Source organism: Pseudonaja textilis, chromosome 2, assembly GCF_049901715.1.
Source record: "Pseudonaja textilis isolate UNSWEBS1 chromosome 2, rPseTex1.2, whole genome shotgun sequence".
NCBI classification, from domain to species: Eukaryota; Metazoa; Chordata; class Lepidosauria; order Squamata; family Elapidae; genus Pseudonaja; species Pseudonaja textilis.
This window is the reverse complement of record NC_141991.1, coordinates 170819198-170842088: the sequence shown is the minus strand read 5'-3', so window position 1 is coordinate 170842088 and position 22891 is coordinate 170819198. Positions and strand designations below refer to the sequence as shown.

At 39.1% G+C, this 22891-nt stretch overlaps 1 protein-coding gene across 6 annotated transcripts in view; it reads left to right on the top strand.

Annotated features, from left to right (window-relative positions):
- The window catches only part of PSD3 (pleckstrin and Sec7 domain containing 3), a 163103-nt gene that overhangs the window by 27986 nt on the left and 112226 nt on the right, over positions 1-22891 (top strand). For 2 of the 6 annotated variants that reach the window (XM_026718552.2, XM_087926451.1), the window contains one exon: positions 8110-8454. In XM_026718552.2, coding sequence (XP_026574337.1) covers positions 8110-8454 — 345 coding nt within the window. Of the gene's footprint in view, positions 1-8109; positions 8455-11091; positions 11423-13874; positions 13991-19632; positions 19758-20071; positions 20169-22891 lie in introns of those variants that run through there. The other 4 variants (XM_087926453.1, XM_087926454.1, XM_087926452.1 and 1 more) reach the window with 4 other exon arrangements.

The following is a 22891-nucleotide window of genomic DNA, read 5'->3' as shown; positions in this document are numbered from 1 at the left end:
CATGTATACAACGAAATTAGCTTAGCCTCAACTGGTGCAATCCATACAAGAATACAAGACAACATGGATAATATAAAGAATAATCCTTATGCAAATAGTCAGGGGAAAAAAACTAATCATACGTTTCCATATGTCATATTCTGTGCAACATGTATAATACTCTGGTGTATGATCTTATATCTATATATCTATATCTATATCTCTATATCTATCTATCTATCTGTCTGTCTGTCTGTCTGTCTGTCTGTCTGTCTGTCTGTATATATATATAGCTTGCACACTACACTGGCACCAGTGAAATAAACAACAGTAATCAGAAAATCACATCATATAAAGCCTTTTCACAACTGTAGTCAGATCAGAAACCAGAGATCTAGTTTACCCTGGTTGGAAACCAGAGATACAGTTGTGTAAAACAAGTGCAATGGCTGAGCCCCTATGGTGGAGGGCATTGCACAATTTCTATGGGGTCCTGCTAGTAACTTTCAAGTGAAGAACTTTCCATAAAATCACATGCTGTAGGAAAGTTTAATATTGAACCTTAGTTGATTAGATTCTTATAAATCTTCCTAACTGCAACTGAACCTACGCTGCTGATTCCTTGCGCCTGACAATAATCTAGTCAACAAACGGTCAGTATTAAATTGGCGTCAAATAAGGGTCAGCAGAATTCAAGAGAGGTTGGACTTAGACTAGTTGTAGGGGTCCTTGGCTGATGACTTGCTTAATTCCTCCCCCTGTTCTTCTACATATTCATGAGATGGATACATGGAGGAGGGGAATATTTTGTAATGTGAAGACCCTGCAAGTTTGAAGACCTTACCATGAGTGAGAGAACTAGCATAGGGGACCAGCTGATCAAGTGAACTGCAAACTTCTATAAGCCTTATTTTTTAAAAAAATGTACATAGGAGCAGTTCAAGTATTTTTTTACTAGTCTATTCCCAGTAGAGTTCTTAAAAGGATTTGGGAGTTGGCAGTTGCTCATCACAGCAGCCTCTTAAGCCAACCATTAGAGAATCAATATTTGTAGTTATTTTGATTAGGAGGATGAATATGTAGCACATCACCTTCATATTTAACCATCGCAGTAATTTTCACATTATTTGGTGAAATTCCCTCTCCGATTCTTCCCTATTTAAGCAAATCTTGTTTTTTTTTGAAAAAAACAAAATGTGTTTGCACCATGTGCTGAAGTGTTAGGATACTTTGTGCATTTAAAAACAAGTACTGATAGTCCTCGATCTACAACAATTCATTTAGTGACCATTCTGAAAAAGGGACTTATGACTGTTTTTCACTTATGCTGTTGTAGCATCCCCACGGTCAAATGATCAAAATTCAGATGCTTGGCAAGTGGTTCATATTTATAATGGTTGCAGTGTTGCAATGTCCCAGGGTTAAGGGATCAGCTTTTGTGACCTTCTGATAGTCTGAGAAATCTAGATTGACTTAATAACCATGTTACTAACTTAACAAATGCAATGATACACTTAACAACTGTGGCAAGAAAAGTCATAAAATGGGACAAACTCACTTAAATGTTTCACTTTGCGCCATACATTTTGAGTTCAATTATGGTCATAAGGACTACTTGTGCTGTAATTCCTTTTGCATATATTTTTTTTCCTGAACACTGGTTTTGCTTTGTTTTATTTTTAAATTAATAATTTGATCAACACATTTAAAGAATAGTAAATTGCTACATAAGAAAAAAAAGGAAAAGAGAAGACCGAGTGGTCGAAGAATAATAATAATAAAATATCAATAAATGGAGGATTTCCATTTATTATAAAGTTTAAATTAATTATTTAATTAAATGTATAGAACTAGGTTTATTATATCAGTTTAACTAAAAAAATCTCTGTAAAACTCTAAACATTAATGTTAACATTGATATCACCGTCATTTGTTAATTTTTCAAAAAAATACTGTAATTGCATATAATCATGTAAAAAAAGGAAAGGAAAAAACCAAATAATTTTAACAAGGAGAAAGATCAGTAGAAACAATATAATACTGTTTCAAATTGTCTCCCAATGTATCCATCTAACAATTGGACCATCATATTGAAATTGCTTTTAATAACTGTTTTTATGTCTATTATTTCCCCCTCAAAAACCATACTCTCTGAGTTTATCTTGTAGACTGACATCTAAAGTGCCATTCTTGCTTAAATTTAGTCAAACTTTTGTGTTGTGCTTTTGCTTTGAAAATCCTTGGGTTCTTCTATCATAGCAACAGTAAACCTTGAAGGAGCAAAATGCAGCAATTTTTTTTTTAATCCAATGCCAGCCACAGGATGCTGTTTGAAATGCTAAATACAAGTGCTGTTGCTCCTTTTCCATTCTTTTTGGCTGTTCTGGCTGTTTGGCACAGATCAAAATGGTCAGTCGTGGGATTACTGTCAGCAGATTGGGAAATTGAGAAGTCAAGGAGGAAACTAATATGATGATCATCCAATAATGTATGGGCAAGGGTTTCCATGCATGACTTTTGAGACAACTCAGAGAATCTATGTGCTGAAGCATGTCTATATTAGAAGCATTTTAGTTTAACTTTGGCCAAGTTGTTGCTCTTTCAATATATTGGAGAACAACTCACATTTTCCCATCTAGTATAGCCGGCAGCATTGGCTGGGAATGATAAACAATCATCTAACAAAATCCCAGCTGAGACAAATCTTGATTTGGATGCTAGCTTGATACTTACTGGCATCTTAGCATTGCTTGAGCACTCCCTGGAGTTGTTTGTTTGTTTACTTACATTTATTTATTCTTTGTTATTTTTATAAATAACTCAAGACAGTGAACACATACAAGAAAGGAGGCACTCCTTCCTCTTCCTGTTTTTCTCCACAACTATAACAACCCTGTGAGGTGATTTGGGCAGAGAAAGTGGCCTAAAGTCACCTAGCCAGGCTTTGAGATCTTAGGTGGGACTAGAACTCACAGTCTCCTGCCTTCTAGCCTGGTGCCTTAACCATTAGACCAAATTGTGTCAGGAAAATTATGTATGCTTACTGCATCTATAGTTATAAAGACAGCTAGGTATCTAAATGGGCAACCCTACCTCCTATTGAAGGCTTTACAGACAATAGGCAAGGTTTGTAGGTTCCAAGAATTACTCTGCAAATCTCTCCTTCCACTTTTTCTCAAATGATCTCCCCAAACATCTGAATATAGCAGCTTCTCTTTCTCAGCTTTTCTTCCTGTTCATCTGCTCCCTCCCTAGAATTTTTCTGGTGCACATTTTGATTTGCCAAGCTACACAGCCTGCCATTTAGGTTGGTAGAGGATTTGAACTTTAAAAGATGCCTGCTTTTTGAAATTCCCAAGATTATCCATAAGCGAATAGACAAAAAGAAAAGAAAAAGAGACAGGCAAGTCCTTGGACACAGGCATGTGTGTTTGTATTTAGATTTAAACTTGCATTTGCCTCAGGGAGTTTAAGACAGGAAAACGACTGTTTCGGTCTTCCTCAAAGGGTGCATATGTTGCATGTGAGCATTGTTTGTGAGGGAGAAAATTCTAAGGTTACCTCAAGATAACTTCATGAAGTGTTCTTTAGTCCATTCGGTGCTGTACAAGTAGTCTTCAACGTACAACGAGTCATTCAGAGATACAATACATTCCCCCAAAAGTATTTACAATCCGGATTTAAAGCTCTGGCAGCTGCCCCCTCTGTGATCAGGTAATTAGATGATTTTGAATGCTTGGCAACCAGTCCGCATTTAAAGCAGTTTGCAGTGTGCCACAGTCATACGACCACGATTTACAACATTTACTTCTGGTTTATGGCAAAAAAAAAATCCATTGTGGACAAGGGGGTTCATTTAATGACCACCACATTCACTTAACAACTGCCATAAGAAAGTCCTAAAATCAGGACTGTCACATGATAATCCGCTTAATGAATGACATGGCTTAAAGGCTGTAATTCTGTGGTCAATTACAGTCATAAGCCAAAGACTACATGTAACCACTATATATCCACAATATTCTGCATCATCTCAACTGGGGACATATTTGGAATGTTCGAAACATATTATGGGCTTTCTCCTAAAATGATTGTTGCGTGGAAAGGCTGGTCCATTCACAAAAGGGATGTCATTGGGGAGACAACAAATTGCAAAGCACTGACTTCCCAGAATATTACTTACAACCTGTTTTTTGTCTCTTCCACACAGGATGCTCTCTGCTGTTCATACTTTAGGTTTGGTTTAAGTGTACTTCCAAACCTTGAGCTGTAGCTGTGCATCACTATTATTTTTTAATAATATTTCTGGGGCATTTTGAGGACTTCAAAGTTTTATAAATGAAGATGATGCTAAAGGCATCGTATCAGCCTCACAGCATGCCAGTGTGCAATTTTTGAAAAGATTTTTTTTTTTTTTGCAGAAATGTAAAAACACAAGTGGATAGAGAACTTAGCTTGTGCCAAGGGAGGGTTTTATGGTCACTTAGACTTTGTCTTCATTTGGCTTTAATTTCAGAATTAGGCAATCTATAGTCTCTTTTCCCCCAATCTATAGTTTTTTTCCTCTTTCAACTCCCACAATTCTTTTCTTGGTCTATGCTTCTAGTACCCAGATCTGATGGAAATTGGTTTAGAGAGCTGAATAATATCAAGCTTCCTATAGAAAAACAAAAAAACATTATTCCGGAACAAGAATAATAAATCTCCATTATATACTTAGTGCATGTGCATATTAAGGAGTTCCCTTAATGAAGTGTTTCCAGTTTTTACTCCGCTCAAGCTCTCTTCTTTCCTAAGATAAACTGTTTTGCTGCTCCAAGAAGCAGACAGGGTCAGTTTATTCTTATACTATGAATGATTTATTAGTATGTTCTTTAATCACAGTTTGCATAAGTAGGTTTTAATTTACATGGTAAGTAAACAATTGTTTAAACAAAATGCAGAAATGAGTAATGTGATAAATTTAATTGTAAACACAACAGCAGGAGTCTTGACTGTAATGCACCTTAGTTAAATTGTTCTAATAACTAGCCTTCTTGATGCCATAGCAACTGCTTTATCAGTATTAAGTGGGCTCTGCTATGACTAAGCATGGGTTGGCCTTTCTTTTCAAAATGAGGGATGTGGATTATACTGCTTACCATCATGGAATATCTCAGAGTAATTTTTATTTGACCTAATAATTAAACGGATGAAAGGATTTTTCAAGTCACTTAACCCAATAACCATTCATAGTTGGTGTAAGGATAATAATTTGATACACATATAAAACAGGGCAAAGATTTCCTTAACATAACTGTCAGCCACAGGGTTAGATTCAAAATGAATACAAGTTTATTTCATGCTGCCTCTAAACAAGAATCTGAACTACAAATGGTCAAGGCAAATTGGTGATAGATAAGAGTCAACAGAATTCAAGGAAGGATGAACTTAGAGTTCTGTGGTTATGAAGAGACTCTAAACTGATGATGCACTTGACCCCTCCCTCAGACTCAATCTGGTCATCTCCCACAACATGGGGGTCAAATTTGTGGCATCACGTTGCCATCACATGATGTTTCATGATGTTTTTCCCATTCGCGGAGCTTGGGTGGGCGTGGCCTGCACATGACACATTCAGACCACGGGCCGCCAGTTTGATACCCCTGTCCTACAAAAATTGAACCATAGTTGGCTGGGTTGATGAATAGTACATCATGAACCAAAGTGTATTCAATTATGGCTTAGTATGACTTCTGAACTCAGTCTGAGGTCATACACATTATGTCATGGTATTTCTGAATAAACCATAAGCAGTCAAGATAAACTTGTTAGTTTTAGCTTCATGTGTGAATCACGCCAATGATTAAACTTCAGTTAAAATATTAGAGGGAAAAAAACGAGGTATTTCCAGTGGTCTTAGTTGTGATGCAGTTTAATATTGGCACTCATGATGGTTTTATTTAGAATGTCTAAGAACCTCTTGAATATCATTAGTTAACTAGTTTTGAATCATATATTTAAAAGGAAACCTTTTTTCTTTAAAGTACTATAAATAACTGAACAGTCCAAGGCCAATTAAACATTTAGGCCAATCACCAGAGAGGAGGAATGAAAGAATGAGGGCACATTCTTGTGTCTGTTTTCAAAGACCTCTTTTTGATTTTTTAAAGAATGATTAAGAAATTGAAAGTGTTATGTCACGGTGCAGGGGCTTAATGCTTTTAGAGATTTTAAAATTCCACAAGCTGTATCTTATGGTCTCTGTGAGGTAAATTGCAGCTTGGGGAAGACATGTGGATGGATTAAAAGATATTAACTTCACATTTACACACACTCTCATGCCTTAGCTTGATTGCTGATGGTGCTAATTTGGAAAGGACCAAATAGTTTGGTTAGCCAAGATTTAGGACTTTCTCAAACATGACAAGAATTCTTCTCTGTGATGTCCATTGCACATTGTCACGATCAATCGATTCAGAAGCAGAACAGATCCTGTTTTAGTTTTTTAATGCTCTAGTTTCTGTTTTTTTAAATTGGTTTATAATATAAAATAGAATAATACAAAAGAAAATAGTAGGAAAATGGGGCGGGGGGGAGGAGAAGAGAAAGGAAAAATGTAGGGAAAGGGAGAAAAATTAAAAAAAGGGGGTTGATTCCCAACTCCTTTTTGGTGCAGTAAAATAAGATAATAGCATCAAACCTCAGCTTTTTAGTTTTTATACAATAGTCTAAACTAGCCACAAACTTATTTAATTGATAAAACCCCTAATCAAAGTTTCATTTCCCCCCTTCCACTTCAAGCACAAAGTTCAGAATCGGTTTCCAAGTAGAAACAAAATTGTGTTCTTTTCTTTAACCAAAGTAGTCAATTTGGCCATCTCTGCTAACTCCATGAACTTTTGCAGCCATTCATCCATTGTCGGAATCAAATTGTCATTCCATTTTTATGTATAAAGTAATTTTGCTGCCATCAACGTATACAGGTAGTCCTCGACTTATGACCAAAATTGAACCCAAAATTTGTTAAGTGAGTTTTCTCCCATTTTACGACATTTCCTGCCCAAGTTGTTAAATGAATGCAGTTGATAAGTTAGTGACCTGGTTGATAAGTGAACCTGGTTTCCCCATTGACTTTGCTTGTCAGACGGTTGCAAAAAGGGATCATATGACCATGGGACGCTGCAACGGTCATAAGTGTGAACCAGTTGGCAAGAATCTGAATTTTGATTGCGTGATCATGGGTCTTTTTCCATTAAACCCAAAAGAAAAGTTTCTGGTTTCATCGTTATATTCAGTTTGAGAATCTTCTGTATTAAGATGTGAACCCTACTCCAATATTCCTTTGCTTTGTCACATGTCCATCATAAATGATAAAAGATCCTGGAATAATCCCAGTCTGTTCAGAAGCAGAACAGATCCTGTGTTAGTTTTTTAATACTTTTTAAGTCCTGTTTCAATCCTACCAAAGGAATAGCGTTGTCGCTGTGTGGAGCAAAGCAACAAGATATGTGCATGTGTGTGTATATAATATTAATAGTGATAATGTAAAAACTATTCAGCACAGAAACACCATTATGCTTTCTTGAGTCTTTTTGAGTGTAAATCCATGAGAATACATTAATTGTAGAATATAAGAAAAAGAAGACTCTAACATCTATCTTCCAGGCCTCCAAATACATATATATTCTCTCTCTAGTACTAATCTTTCCTGTTGTTGCTTTTTTCTAAAAAATAATTGCCTGAGCTGTTCGAAGAAAAGATTTAGCAGCTCCAGAATCTCAGAAAAGTAATATAAAATAGAGATACACAATGCGCCATTCCCCCCCCCACCCCCTGTTGAACACAATGAGCTGATGCTTCTTAGCACGCATCATCCCATCGCAGGGACTTTTGTTTCTACTCCATCCTGGGTCTGAATGTGTGGGAGGGGGATGGGAAGTCACAGAGAGAAAGACAAAAGTGTCTGTTTTCCATCAAGACAATTGTAACCAGACATTAAACGCTGGTACGTAACGATCAAAAGGAATGGCTGTTTGTATGTGTCTGCATGAAACCCACCAGTTAGGAGAAAATGTGAGCATGCCCACATGTAGGCTTATAAAGTAAACTAAAGCACTTTAAAACAACAACCCAATTTTTGATTCCTAGGCTAATGGAGGAGGAAGAAGGTCTCAGTGGGAGAATGGAAGATGTCCTTGGGCAACTCTCTGAAATCTCAACAGATGTGTACAGCTCCCAGTTTGAAAGCATTCTGGACAATGCATCTTTATATTACAGTGCCGAATCACTAGAAACGTTATATTCTGAGCCTGACAGCTACTTCAGCTTTGAAATGCCACTCACTCCAATGATCCAGCAACGTATCAAAGAAGACGCTCAGTTTTTAGAAAGGACTCCCGGAGAGGTGATGAGAAAGGACTCTTGCAATGGAGTCGCCAATGGACACGGAGACGTTAAAGAGTCAGACCTTGCTGCAGCTTGTCCTTCGGAAAGGTAACAAAAGCAGATTGTCTTCACAATATTTGTGGCTTGGGTTGCGTCTTGCTGGTGATAATGAGTTGCTCATTCATCCTCCTCCTCCCCCCCACACCCTTTCCTATGAATTTCTTTTTAGGATTGCAACTTTTTAAAACATGAAGAGAATGCTTGCTCCTCAGTCTGCCAGTTTCTGATTTTGTTGATTTTGTTCCCATTTGTGACTCTGTTTGCAGTGTGAAATGGTGTTCAAAAGCCCTGTAGAGAATGCTTAATCCAACAGCCAAATATGACATTTCAATATGAGTGCTGTTCTTTGGGTATGTTACTTTTTCTAAAAAAAAAAAAAAAAAAAAAGGACGGCAGTGGGGTGAAATGGAAAGGATTAACCTTTATGTGACTTGATAATACCCTGTTTCTCCAACAATACGGCCTCCCCCAATAGGAAGTCCCAGCATGTTTTATAGGCATGAAATGAAATTAAGCCCCTCTCCCCAAATTAAGGCCTATATTAAAACATGTGAAATGGGGGGTGGGTGGGTGGGGCTTGCCATTAGGAAGTACTTTTGTTGCACACCCGGATATGGTGCTGCCTGCGTTGACCCCGATACAAAGTGCCCCACCAATGCCGAGGTCAACATCCAAGCCGTCGCCACCCACCCACCCGAAAATGCAAGGGGGGGGGGATTTAAGTCACCCCCAAAAGACGGCCTTGCCGTCTTTTCGGGCTCAAAAAAAAAAAAAAAAAAGAAAAGACCCGGCCTTATTATATGAGAAACATGGTATTACTAATTTTACAAAATTGTAGTGACTTACCTTGTGTCATTCTTGGAGTGTGTAGTAGTTGTGAAATAGTATTGTGCTTTTATTGTGCTGTATCTTGGTTTTGTTTGAGGAATTGGTGTGCTTTTTGAAAAAAAGGCATTTTTATTTCTGTTGAGGATATATAGCTAAAATGTTATGGTCCTGTCATACTAGGTACCTAAAGGGTGTAGAGCTAGAAAGTGAATAACACTATATTACTAGTAAATATATTTGAGACAACCTTTGCAGCTTCCACATAACAATGATAAAGAAGCTGAAAAGTTTGGCTCATGTAGCATACTAGAAGTGTATTTTAAGATCAAAATGTGCTACCTCTGCTCTCTAAGCTCACAGAAATTTTCCACAGATGGGAAAGATGCTGCAAAATGTGATTATGTGGGCAGTGGCAGGTTGGAAATTTCTAGAATCATTGGGTTTTGGAGGGGACTATGGAGGCCATCTAGTCCAACCTCTTGCCCAGTTCAGGTATCCTAATACCATCCTGAACAAATTGTTATGCGGGTTTAAAAAAATTTTTTTTTCCAGTGATGGAGCTCTTGTGATTTCAGGAAAGGAGCTATTCAGCTTTTTAATAGCTCTCATGGGAAATTCTTAATTCAAATTTGAATTTATTAAGCTTCGGTTAATTGGTTCTTGTATATCCCCCTCCCCATCTGCTGTAATATCCCTTCATCTATTAGAAGAGCGCTATCATGTCTTCCCCTCAGTCTTCTTTTCTTTAAGCTGAATATACCAAGTTCCTTTGATCTCTTTTGATATGTTTAGCCTTCCAGCATTTTATCGTCCTTAACACTCTTCTCTGAACTCTTTCCAATTTCTCAGTGTCCTTCTTGTATTGTGGTGATGTCAACCTTGTGAGGTAATCCAGTCAGGAAGCACTCTCAGATGAACTAGTACTACTATATTGTAAGGTTACATTAACAGTATTTTACAAACTGCCTTTACTGCCTAAGCAACTAGGGAGGGTTCTTTCTCAGGCATTTGCCATGTCCAAATTCCTTCTATCGCTGAGTTGCTTCTTATCAGACTGCTTCCCTGGCTATGGCCCTTCCTTTTTTCCCCCAAGGTCATTCCCACATACCATTAGAGTTTATCAATAAACACAGTTTGAAGGTTGAGCAGTGCAGTGTAGAGCAGTGCTATCACTTCCCATGATTTTGACATTACAAGTGGTCCTTGATTTAAAACAATTCCTTTAGTGATCACTCAAAGTTACAACAACACTGAAAAAAGTGACTTATGGCTGCTTTTCATGCTTATGACCATTGCAGCCTCCCCATGGTCACATGATCAAAATTCAGACACCTGGCAACCGGTTCCTTCCTATATATGATGGTTGTAGTGTCCTGGGGTCATGTGATTAGCTTTTGTGACCTTACAAGCAGTCAAGGGGGAACATACAATTGCTTAACATCCGTGTTACTAACTTACCGACTGCAGTGATTCACTTAACAACGGTGGCAAGGAAGGTCGTAAAATGGGACAAAGTTCACTTAAAGACTATCTCACTTAGCAACATAAATTTTGGGCTCCATTGTGGTTGTAAGTCAACAACTACTTCATATCTCTATTGATGAAGCTTGAACTGCATTAGCTTTCTTGGCAGCTGGGGCACATTGCTAGCTCACCTTAATCCTGTGATCTATCAATACTTCCAGATCTTTCTGCCAAGAACTATTGCTAAGCCAGGTATCACCTATTTTGTACCTGTGCATCTGGTTTTTCCTGCTTAAGTGTGGGACCTTGCATTTTTCACCACTGAACAACATGCTGTTGGAAGGGACCCATCCAAGTCTCTCTTCCCCCCCACCCCCGCATATTTTTTTCCATGAAGCCTTTTGCTTGAACACCTGCAGAAAACAGAATTTGAATGTGTGCAACTTCATTCCTTGGCTTTGTCCTTTTCCATATCCTTTAACGCTATCTTTTACATTAAAGTTCTTAAAAAGAAACCAGTCTTCCATTCCTGGTCTGTATTTTACGTGGCAAAATGCAAATCATTTTCAATATAAACATCTTGGCAAGTATTCATAGCTGATGTGTCAGCTATGGGTGCCTCCCAGCAAATTACTGGTACTGTACATGAAACAAGGCACAGACTTGGGATTTTCTCTTTCACATTGACTTTAAGTTAGATGTCTGAAGAGGAGATATTGCTAAGGTAAGAGACAAGCTTCCTAAAAACCTATTCATGAGAGGAATAAACCTTAATTTTAGTTTAGGAAATCCCCAAATTGCCTTGAATTATAAAGTTTGGAACTTTTAGAAAATGTCGGCTTTTATAATCTGTCTTTGCTTCATTTTTTTTTTCATTTCTTTCAACATTTATCATTGCTGTTAGAATGTCTTTTCAGCCATGTTTAGTCATCAAGCTGATGTTTTCTGTGCCCAGAAGCTAACCAAAGTTGGGCCTGATTGGTACTTGAATGAGAGATCATGAGGAATGTCGACATTGTAGGCTGGGCTGGGGAAAAAAAGCATGTGAAAGAAGGCAGCAGCGTTAGATCACTTTTGTGCTGTTGGAAGAAAAGAGTATGATGATATGAACGTTGATGCCAGGCAGAAACTGAATTTAACTCAAATCAGATTTAATATGAGGAGGTTACAAAAGATGGCAGTTACCTAATTGACTGTCAAAAACTAGGCAGTATTTGATGTAATTACGGCTAGTTGAGACAATTTAAGCAATCTCAAGGTTGTAAACTAGTCTGGTAATTTGGGAAAAAATGCCTTTTGGAATAAAGTATTGTAGTGGCAATCTACTTTGGTATTCTTGCAAGAAAACACTGATCATTCAACTTCAACTCAAAGGAGACTAAATATTGCTTGGATGAAGCATGTACACCTTCAGTCGCTCTGCAATATACTGCTTCAAAATACGAGACTTTTAAGAACAAGTCTTATGTCCTAAATAAAATATGAGCAAGAATCCAAAGTGTTTAACTCAGGCATGTTAAGTGTCAGCAATGGACCATTTTTGTAGTGCATTTCATGACAGATGGAAAGCCATGGCTGAACTAATCTTCTCTAAGGAAAATGGCGAACAGATTTAGTTATAAACTGGAGCATAAAGCTAAATATATCTCCTGCTGTTCCCATTTAATGTGAACGTGCTTTTCGGCTTGGCTGTTGTCGCTATTTGGTAATGTGCTTCTGCTGAGATTTTGTTTTTAAAGTACACATAAACAAATCTGCTATTATAGCTTTTGTTTTGTTTTGAAGGGTTTAGGATTTTGTGATCTCTGGTCTTAGTAATGAATATCTAAAGTAATAGCAACCTTTGTTGTTGTTGTTAAAAGCCTGCCATCCTGATAAGGCAGATTAGGGGTGGAAGAGGGATTTGAAAGATTCCTAATGTGAAATTATTTCATTTCAGTGGGTAGGTCTCCCTAATGTTGAGGTCTGGGTTTCAAGAAGATCAGGAGCCATGGATAGAATAGAATAACAGAGTTGGAAGGGACCTTGGAGGTCTGCTAGTCCAACCCCCTGCTTAGGCAGGAAACCCTATATCCAATCTCTTCTTAAAAACTTCCAGTGTTGGAGCATTCACAACTTCTGGAGGCAGGTTGTAAGACTGACTAATTGTTCTAACTGTCAGAAAATTTCTCCTTAGTTCTAGGTTGCTTTTCTCCTTGATTAGTTTCCACCCATTGCTTTGTGTCCTACCCTCAGGTGCTTTGGAAAATAGGTCTTGTCCCACTAAAGTATACCTCCAAAGAGATGCTTTATGTTTTCTTGTGAACATCAAAACATTTGTCTACGTGTTATAATTGCCTGAGGCAAGCAATCCTTAAAAAACCACATACAGACTGGAATATGACCTAAAAGATTGCCACAGAATAAAATAAAAATAAAAATGGTGGAACATTTAAAAGATTTTCCTTTGAATCAGATAGCAGAGGCTGAATTAAATTTGTCTAGAATAGCCGTTTCTTCCCATGCTTTTATTTCTCTGGACGTGTATAATTCAACTGCATTACAGTTCTAAATTCAGAAACTTTTCAGACAGCCTCCCAGACAGCTGATCCCATTTAAAGATTGGAAAATAAAAGGAAAAAAAAATGGATTGTGCAACTATAGATGAACAATTCCTTGGTCTAGCCTGCTTTGAGTCCAAGAAATGCTATCGTGACAGCAAAATATAAAATCTGGAAATGCATTATTTTGGAAATCTATTAAGCAGCCACCAGAGGTCCCCTGTGAGCTGTGAGTTCACTGCAGAATTCAGAGTAGAAACACTGTGGTTTCCTATTCAGGGAACAGGAAGTCTCCAAGTGATGATGCTAATTCTTAGTAACCCCATTTAGATGTGCAGAAAGGCAGAGGGAGGGTCTCGGAAATGTTAGGAATTCTTGGGCTTATTTTACTGACAGAAAATAGGCAGCAAATAGGGGGGGCACAGCTTTCTTTGCTCTGCCATGTCAGTGCTCAGGATTGAGCAAAAATCAGAGTTTCAATACTAAGTAGGAACGACTGGGCCTTCTAGGTCTGCACAACCTCAACCTCAGTTCTGCTTTTGGTTTGACACAGAAAGATCTTGGGAACTAAATGTATTTTTTTAAAAAAAGAATTGGCTTGTGGCTGAGCAACTGGAATAGGATGAGCGAAGCAATATTTTGGGTAGAACAGGCCGGTAGTCACATTGGCTGAGACTAAAAACTTTGCCCAGGATGGCTGAAGGTTGAGAAGTGGCCAGGGGAGGGAGAGAAATGCTGAGAAAAATGGAGGCGTAAGTGCAAATATTGGAAAAAAAATTTGTGAAATATTTGGTGAAGTGAAACAAGATCCTGAGGGGGTGGAGAAGCTGGGAGGCTGAAGACAAGGAATTGGGGCAGTTGGACAAGATTCCGGGCTTAGATCTTCCTGCTCAGATTGGATTTTATCTTCTTTTATGACTGTGGATGATGGAAGTTGTAATCCAACATGTCTTATGGGTGTTGAGTTGGAAATGGTTACCATATGCTGATGGGGATAGTGGTTCTGAATAAATTTAGGCTTCCTTCCTTCCTTCCTTCCTTCCTTCCTTCCTTCCTTCCTTCCTTCCTCCCTCCCTCCCTCCCTCCCTCCCTCCTTCCTTTCCCCCTTCCCATCCCTTCCCTTCCCATCTCTTCCCTTCCCTTCCCTTCCCTTCCCATCAGTAAAAGAAGTACAAAACTGCTGACTGTGGAGCAGTGGGAGGAGAAATGTTTTGGTGCTTTAAGAGGAAGAAGGGATCGAGTCCTTGAGTGGGTGGGTGGGAGAAAATGGCTGAAAAAAGCTGAACAAGAAATGAGGAGGTAAAAAGAAGCGGAGCAGGGTAGGCAGTGATCTTGTGAGCAGAAACCTAAGGAAGCAACAGCTGAAGGAGGCATGAAAGCAAACACATAGAAAAACGATGGGGAATGGTCGTGCAGCTTAGAAATAAAGATGCACATTTCTGGTTAGAATGGGGTGGTGAGGCGAGGGAAGGAAGTTAGATGCAAATAAGTTTTCTAAGACTAGATTTCTCCCTGCCCTCTGTGTCTTCCTCCCCAGTGATATTCTCCAGAGGATGACTTCCTGAATTCCTAGCCAGAATGCTAGTGGCATTTCTCTGTAGCAGGGTGGATAGGAAGTCCCAAGGCTGCACACCCAATGTTGCCTCCCAGATATTTTAATCTGTCAAGGGATTAAAATGCTCTGCTTTGTTGAAGCTTCAGTTCGGACTTCAACTTCTAATGCCACCGAAATGATCTCATAACTGTAAAAAAAGAGAAGGAACAAGGAGTCAACGTAAGGGTTGAATGTCACAAATAGGTTTGAATCAATGAACGGTCTCTTTTTTTCAGCCCAAGTTGTAACACATATGACGTTCTCCAAGTGATGACTCCAGATGAGTTCATTCACATTCATTGACATTCTATCCATGTTAGGCGGTGTTATACAACAAATTTAAAATGCTAAAGCTGGACTAGGATGTGCACTCACTGGCAAAATGTTCCTTGGTACCTAGGCAGCTCTGCATAGAAGTAAAGTGGTTTGTTTGTTTCAGTTGTTTTGGTCTAATAGCATCCTGTCCTTATTTGCCCTGCAAAGAGAGATATTGCATTTCTTTATAACATTCATCTTTAGTGAAGCCTGACCCATTTATATTCAAGGATGAATAGGAGACAATTTTGCCCTCATATTCTTCTAAGATAAGGTAAAATGATTGGGTAGAAAGTGATAAGGTGCCTGTGGACATTATTAAGGGACTGTACCAATTTCCTATTTCATCAAGAATATATTTAGCCTGACTTTTTTCTTGCTCATCCCATTCTGTCTGTCCCCAGTCAGGAAAAGTAGTGGTCTGGGAGGGTAGATGATGTAGTCCAACAATACATGCAGGCCAGAAGTGGTATTTCTTGTGGTAGAAATACTTGCTCAAGAGAGTAAGAGGGCTTGTGAATGTCAGAGGATTTCAAGATTCATTTAGCCAAGATGGCAGCTCCAGAAATAAACGTAAAGAATGTTGAATTGCTGGGAGCAAGAGAGATATCTACTGAATCTGTGGTTGTAACTCCAAGGGATTTTAGCTGAAGACTATTCTGTATCCAATTCCATAATCTGTAGAGGAACAATGTTCACCCCTTTTTGAACCAAGAACTGGTGTGCTTGAGTCTACAGTCCCTCAAAGAAGAGGAGGCTAGGATCAAAGCTAGAATTAATTTAAATTACACATAGTTAATATGATTACTTTTCGTGTATTTTTCTTTTCTATCATATGAAAAGTTGATCCTGGAGGAGTTTTGGGGAGCCTTATGCTTTTCTTGGAGAATAGTAAAAACCTTGCTCCATAAGATCCAAAAGATGGGAGAAGCCCTAATTTTTGCAACTGCTGTAAGGTAAACTTGGGTCCTGTTTTGGTAGATCAATAATAGAATACTCGGTGAGTCCTAAACACTGTCACAATGTTCTGGGAAGAGCAGTAAGTCTTTGGAGCCTATTTCATTCTGGTGCTAGTTACCAGTTTTTAATGACTCTTCTTTTATCTGTTTTATTTTTATTTTATTTTATTATTTTATTTATTTTATTTTATACATATCTAGTTCTTCCCAAGAACCTTGTTGTAATGTATCAGCTATACAGGCCCAAACAGTCTAGCCTTTGCTAATTGACAACTGGAAATTTCATCGATGTTCTGACAACCAATGGAGACCCCATGGTTGGTTTCTGCCATAATATTTCAATGTTTGAATTTTAGATTGTGATACTTTGTGATCTTATCCAATTCTTTGTTTTTTACTGTCTCCAGGTATTCCCACATCAATTATTCACACTTCCTTTTCAACCACAGTTAAATCTGGCGTGTAGGCCTGTCAATTGTTTCACCAAAAAACAATGCAGTTTTTCATCTGATGTTGACCAATGCTTGATTTTCCGTGCCCTTTTCTCCATGATCAGTGCTGTTATTACAAGTTCTTTCATTTCACCTTTTTTAAAAAATTCTTCCCTCTTTCCTTTATCTAAGCTGGGTTCTTATTGTTTTTCTTTGGCTTGTCCCGTGTCTGCATCCAGACTTGCATTTTTTTCTTGGTTTACTGATTCATCATAGTCTCTCCATTGATGAATTGGCAGAAACATTTCTGATTCAACTGAAATTGGAGATTCTTCCTATGGTGTGCAATTCAAGCTTCGTATCAGCTTATCTTCTTGACTATAGCTGTTTGCTGCTTTATTATTTCCAGTGCTTCCTTAATCTTCCTTGTTTCTAGGGGATGTTACTTGTTCAGGTATTCTTTGATCTTCTTGTTCTTCACCTTCTTTGTTTTCATCTGTTCTGGTTTGCTTGCATTAGATCTTAGCATGATGATCTTATTTTCCAACCTGATCTTTCATTTTGGTGGTGCACTGTTTGTGATTTTTTTTTTCCTTGCTTGTTAATTTTGCACCCCATATACTCACAACTGCAGCCATGTTGTACATTAGTTGATTTGTTTCTTGCAGTGAGCCAGTGCTAATATTTGATGTTACAGTATTGCATTTTTAATACTTATGCTGGCTGTTTCTTTGGAACAAACTTCAACGCAGGAAACCTTATTTGTTGTTTTGTGCTGTTATAAATGCTTAGTTATTGTTTGTTTTGATTCTTTTTTTTGTTAGAGAGCTTTGTTCTTTCTGAGGGGAAGGCAGAGGACAGGGTGCCTGCTTTGGGAATGAAAATTATTCAGTAGCTATACTAGCTTCTTCTAACCAATTCTTCCTGGCTTGCGCCTACAGTCTGAACTAATTTTTGTGGCAAGACTGATTTCTTTGCCCTGGATAGACCTTTGCAGTTCTTCCACTTCTGCTTCTCTGAATAATTTATATTGTATTATAAATCAACATAGCTAGCTTCTGTTCTGTTATTTTTGATTCTGGGTGTTCTTTTTGGATATTCTCCTTGGATTGGATTTATAATAATAGATCATTATTTATTTCTTTTCAATCTTTGTATATTTGTGACAGATAATCCACCCGCCAGCTACTGGCCCTGATTGCTCAACCAACATTCCTGTAGCCCAAAGTTCCCCAATCTTTACAGCTTTGCATAGTGAAGAGGGAGGGAATAGCTCTGTGTGAGTGACCAGCAAGTGCATGCGCACAACTCCATTTATGCAAATGGTGGGCATGCACACCCGCCTCTTGCGTAAATGGAGCGCATGTACTTGCCAGAAGCTTTCCAAGGCCCGATTCCAAAACACTGACATAATGTAATGGGCTGCAGCTGGGTGCGTTGGGAACCCCTGCTGTAGACGATTTGTCCCCAGATGTCCAGGAACTCCCAACACCTAGAGCAGTCAACCGCAGCAATGGGTTTCTCTAAATTATATCTCACCATTGAATATGGCTGAGACATTCTTTGTCTGGCTCTACTGATAAGGCCTGTTCACTATGGTTGTACCTCTGGAATAGCTGTCATCTTCCTCGGAGCCAACAAGCCTGCAATCACATCAAGGTCATGCTTCACTGGGTGTTGTTATTATTATGGCTGGTTGCCAGATTGTTCGACTGAATTTGGCATTTTTATCCACCTATCGTATAGTGAAGTTGTCCATATCAAATCCAAAACATTTTATCCGTTTCAAATTTGAACGCTGTGGTTTAGCTATACGTCTAAGGCTACTGAATGAGAATCCATGACTAAGTAATGATTAATGCCCGAATATTCCTGATTCCTGAACGATTTTGGTTAGCTGCTCTCTACTTGTATATGGGACATGGTGGCTCGGTGACTAAGACACTGAGCTTGTCGATCAGAAAGGTTGGCATCTTGGCGGTTTGAATCCCTAGCACCGCATAACGGAGTGAGCTTACCTTACTTGTCCCAGCTTCCGTCAACCTAGCAGTTTGAAAGTAAATGTGCAAGTAGAAAAATAGGGAACACTTTGGTGGGGAGGTAACAGCGTTCCGTGTGCCTTCGGCGTTTAGTCATGTTGGCCACATGACCACAGAGACGTCTTCGGACAGCGCTGGCTCTTTGGCTTTGTCACAGAGATGAGCATTTCTCCCTAGAGCCGGAAATGACTAGCACATATGTGCGAGGGGAACCTTTATCTTTACCTTTATCTTTTTTTCCCCTGAGATATTTCATTCTATCCATCTTTCAGGTAAAATATACCTATTAAAAAGAAAATCAGCTTTGAAAATAAGATTTACTCTCTTAGATGGTTGGTTTTTAAAACTGAGGAATCTCTGGGTCTTTAATATACAGTAACATTCATGATGCCAGGTCAGGGTTCTCTCTGCTGCTCTTAAGCGTCCTGAGCAGTATAATACCTGTTGCTCAGAATTGTCTTCAATAGAGAAGTTGCTGTGCATGGTTTCAGATAGAGGTCTTCCTCAGTTTAATATGGATGTACTGTGCCAGGGTTTAATAAACCTCAGAGGTGAAGTCTAAATTACTCTTTTTCCTGCAAAATCTGGACTCTGCAAGCTAACTGGGGTGGGAAGCTTGTCAGCAATGACTGATAGTCCTGACATAGGGAGGAACAGTATGGCAAAACCGGCTGGTCCTTTGAAATCCAGTAAGTGAGCAAAGCAACCAGAGCTTTGCAAGGAAGAGTTAAAACTGTCTTTTTCCATCACAGAAGTCTATCACAATCTTGTTTTGTTTTCTTCTCCTTTTGCCCGGGACTGATGAACTAAATAATTTTAAGTTGTGGGCAAGGTGCCAGCTTCCCACTTTTCTCCTGGGAATTTCTCACAAAGCCGCAGAGGGTCTGGTGCAAACAAGAGCCAGGCTCTAGCTGTGTGGGGAAGGTCAGCTGATCCGCAAGGGAAGGATGCCTGACAGTAATGTGATCCAATCCTTCTGATGAATGAGCAGAGGGGGGCCAACCTTGCTCTGCCTAGTACAGCTGCCACGGGCTGAGTTCGGGGAGTGGGGGCTCGAAACCACGTTGTGACTCACATGGCTTTGAAATTAAAACAGGCAATAAGTTATGTCCAGGAGTTCCTATGGGCTCCTCTTGCTTCTCTTCAGCCAGACGATCAGCTATTGACCTTGGCAGCATTCAGTAAGTCTAAAACCAGACTGCATGGCTTCAGTGTATTTGCTGTGACGTTGGAAAAGCAGCATTCTTTCGCTGGATTTGGTGGAGAGGGGCAAGTTGGATGGGGCCTTGCCTGTTTTGAAATCAGCATGTCAGCTTTCTGTACTCTGGGCTGTGTTTTCGGTGAAAGGACGGCTATTTTTGAAAAGAAGGAACTTCCCTAAACATAGTTCATAGTTCTCATGTGATCTCGCTTCCAAATATGCAGCATCAACATCCAACAAAAAGCATTGGGTGGAGTTAGAGAATTGAAAACCTGCTATTTCAGGAAGGTTTCTACTCTGTTTGCAATGAGGATCCTTAGAGGCCCCTTGAAAAGGAAGAGTGGAGCTCTGGATTTTGATGGCAGAATTCTGGGAGTTGTAAGCAAGCTGGGTGGGTATATTTTACAGCTAAGCAAATCCGACTATAGAATAAAATGACCACTTTGGGGTTTTTTTTTTAGAGATTAAAAACATACTGAAAGAATGATATCTATGGCATTAGGAGGACCATACTTATGAGGATCATACTTAAACCAAACCCAAAATATTTATTAGTTTGTCTAGTGGTTAAGGCACCAGGCTAGAAAGCAAGAGGCAGCGAGTTCAAGCCCCATCTTATGAAAGCCAGCTAGGTGATGTAGGCCATTCTCTCCTTCTTTTAGTCCAACCCTCCTCACAAGGGTGGTTGTTGTGGGAAAAATAGGAGGAGGAAAGTGTGTTGGATATTTATATGTTCAATTTAAATATATTTACTTATATCCCGCCTTTATTGTTTTTATAGGTTGCCGACTTTGGCACCGTGTAAAAATAATAAAGGTGAGATAGGCGGACAAATAAATACATAAAATAAATAAATAATAAATAAATAAATGCCTAAGGTAAAAAACTCAAATGAATCAAGTCAGTGTGACTATAACAGCATGAATTTTCAGTAAATTGGGTTAATTTTTGGAATTTCATTTTAGAATCAGAGATTGAAAGAAGCCTCAGAGAACTCTGTGGCTTAATTTCCTACTGATGTGGGAAATCTCCCATTGCAGCATCCCTGATAGGTGGCAACATATAACCTTTGATGAAAAGCACATAACATTCATTGTCTTCTCACATCTTTTCTGTTGTGGAATAGTTCAGATAATCTGACGGAACCAGTAAGTACAGATATTACACTTGATCGTAGCCAGGATTTGGAATGAAGTCATATAATCAGAAACTTTGCATTACTTGAATCTCTGGTATTCTCTTCCAAATCCATCCTATAGGATGAATATAGATTTACATAATTGGGTATTTATAGATATTTGACTTTAGGATTGTTTATTTTTTATTTATTTGTTAGATTTATATCTCAGCTTCCCTCCAGAATCATATGGTGGATATGCTTGCTTAGGTAATGCTGTACGCCACCTGGAGTCACTATGTGAGTTGGATGGCTAGAGTGCCATGGAATTGATGGTATTCAGTTAGAGAATTTAAGACAAGGGTGCCAAACTCAATTTCATTGAGGGCCGCATCAGGCTGTGGTTGACTTTGGGGGTCCAGGTAGGTGTGGCCGACTGGGTGGGTGTGGCCGACTGGGTGGGTGTGACCAGTTTGACACCACCCACTGGGTGTGGCCGACTTGGTGGGCATGACCAGCTTGATGCCACTCACTGAGTGTGGCTGACTGGGTGGGCGTGGCCAGCTTGATGCCACTCCCAAAACTGCTGGCCTGTTTCTTCTTCGCATTGGGTAGACCAGGCTGAAGCCATGCTGGTCCGATGTTTCCTCTTCACATTGGGTAGACCAAAGCCACACAGTCCAGCCCCTTACATTTTTCAGGATGTTCCATGGGCCAGACCTGAGCACATCATGGGCTGGATCTGACCCACGGCCCTTGTGTTTGACACCCCTAGTTTAAGAGTTCCACGAATCAGGGAAGTAAACCCAAAACTGTGTCTGAATGAAAGTCGGTAAACTTATTAGCTACTTCTTCTTTTCTAGTCTGGTTCAGATACAATGGAAAAATACTGTGTGCATACACAGTTAAATAAATACACTGAGGTAATTGTTTTCCACTAAAACAAGATAGGAAAGCATGCACAGCATAGATGCTGGAATTATCTCCAACTTTGTACTAGTAGTTTTATGTATATGTGTGCTGGGGAAAAAAATGGATAGCTACCTATGCTCTGCTGTGGATAATGTGAGTAGGTGGGCAGAGAGAGAGGACTTAGAACGAGGTCAAAAACGTTCCAAAACATTATCTAATGGACACTCCCATAGGGATATATTGTAGGAATAATTTTCTACACAGCCTTCAGTGTGATGTAGACCATTTCTAATCTGACCTTTCTTTTGCTGGCCCTTCCCTCCCCACGGAATTTGGCCCTATTTCCTTTTTTCAGTTTTCAGAGAGTTATTGTATTGATGAACAGTTGTCCTGACTCCCTTTACATAATTCCTTTCCAACATTCCTTTGGATTAGAAGGGATAAAGAGTAACCAATGTTGACATTGTGCAGCACATAGAACCAATTGCAGCATGAGCAGGAATATCTATTGCCCTCTTTGCTAGAGTTGTGAAGACTCATCAAAAGTTGCTTTGGATCAAATGAAGAATGCTCACACGAAGCTCTTCTTTTTTGAATTGATAATGTAGCAAAGTCTTTTTACAGGTTTCAGAAGTTTTCCCTCCTAAACAGGAAAAGACTATCAGATCCAACTTCTGGCGACCAGAAAGATACTTTATGTTAAGTCCAGCCAGCAATCATGGTCCCTGTAGATAGAGCTGACAGGAAAAGTATATATATTCCCAGGGAAGGTCAGTGTAATAGTTCATTAAATTTATGTGATCTAGTGGAGCCAAAGTTAGTGTCTGAGGAGGTAAACTTAATTTTGTAATGTTTTATAATAGTAGGCAGCTGGGCCTTGAAACCACCCTACAAATGCCTATTAATAGCACCCCTGTCATTAAGCCAATTCACAGGGGACAGCAACTTGTTGGCTGTGAGACTAAGGTAGTACATTCAACCTGTCAATTGTGGACTCATCTCCCCTGATCTTCTGCTGGTAGAAGATAAGCTAAAAAGTATCAGACTTTCGCCCTCAAATATATGTTTGAAGTATCTCCTCAGAG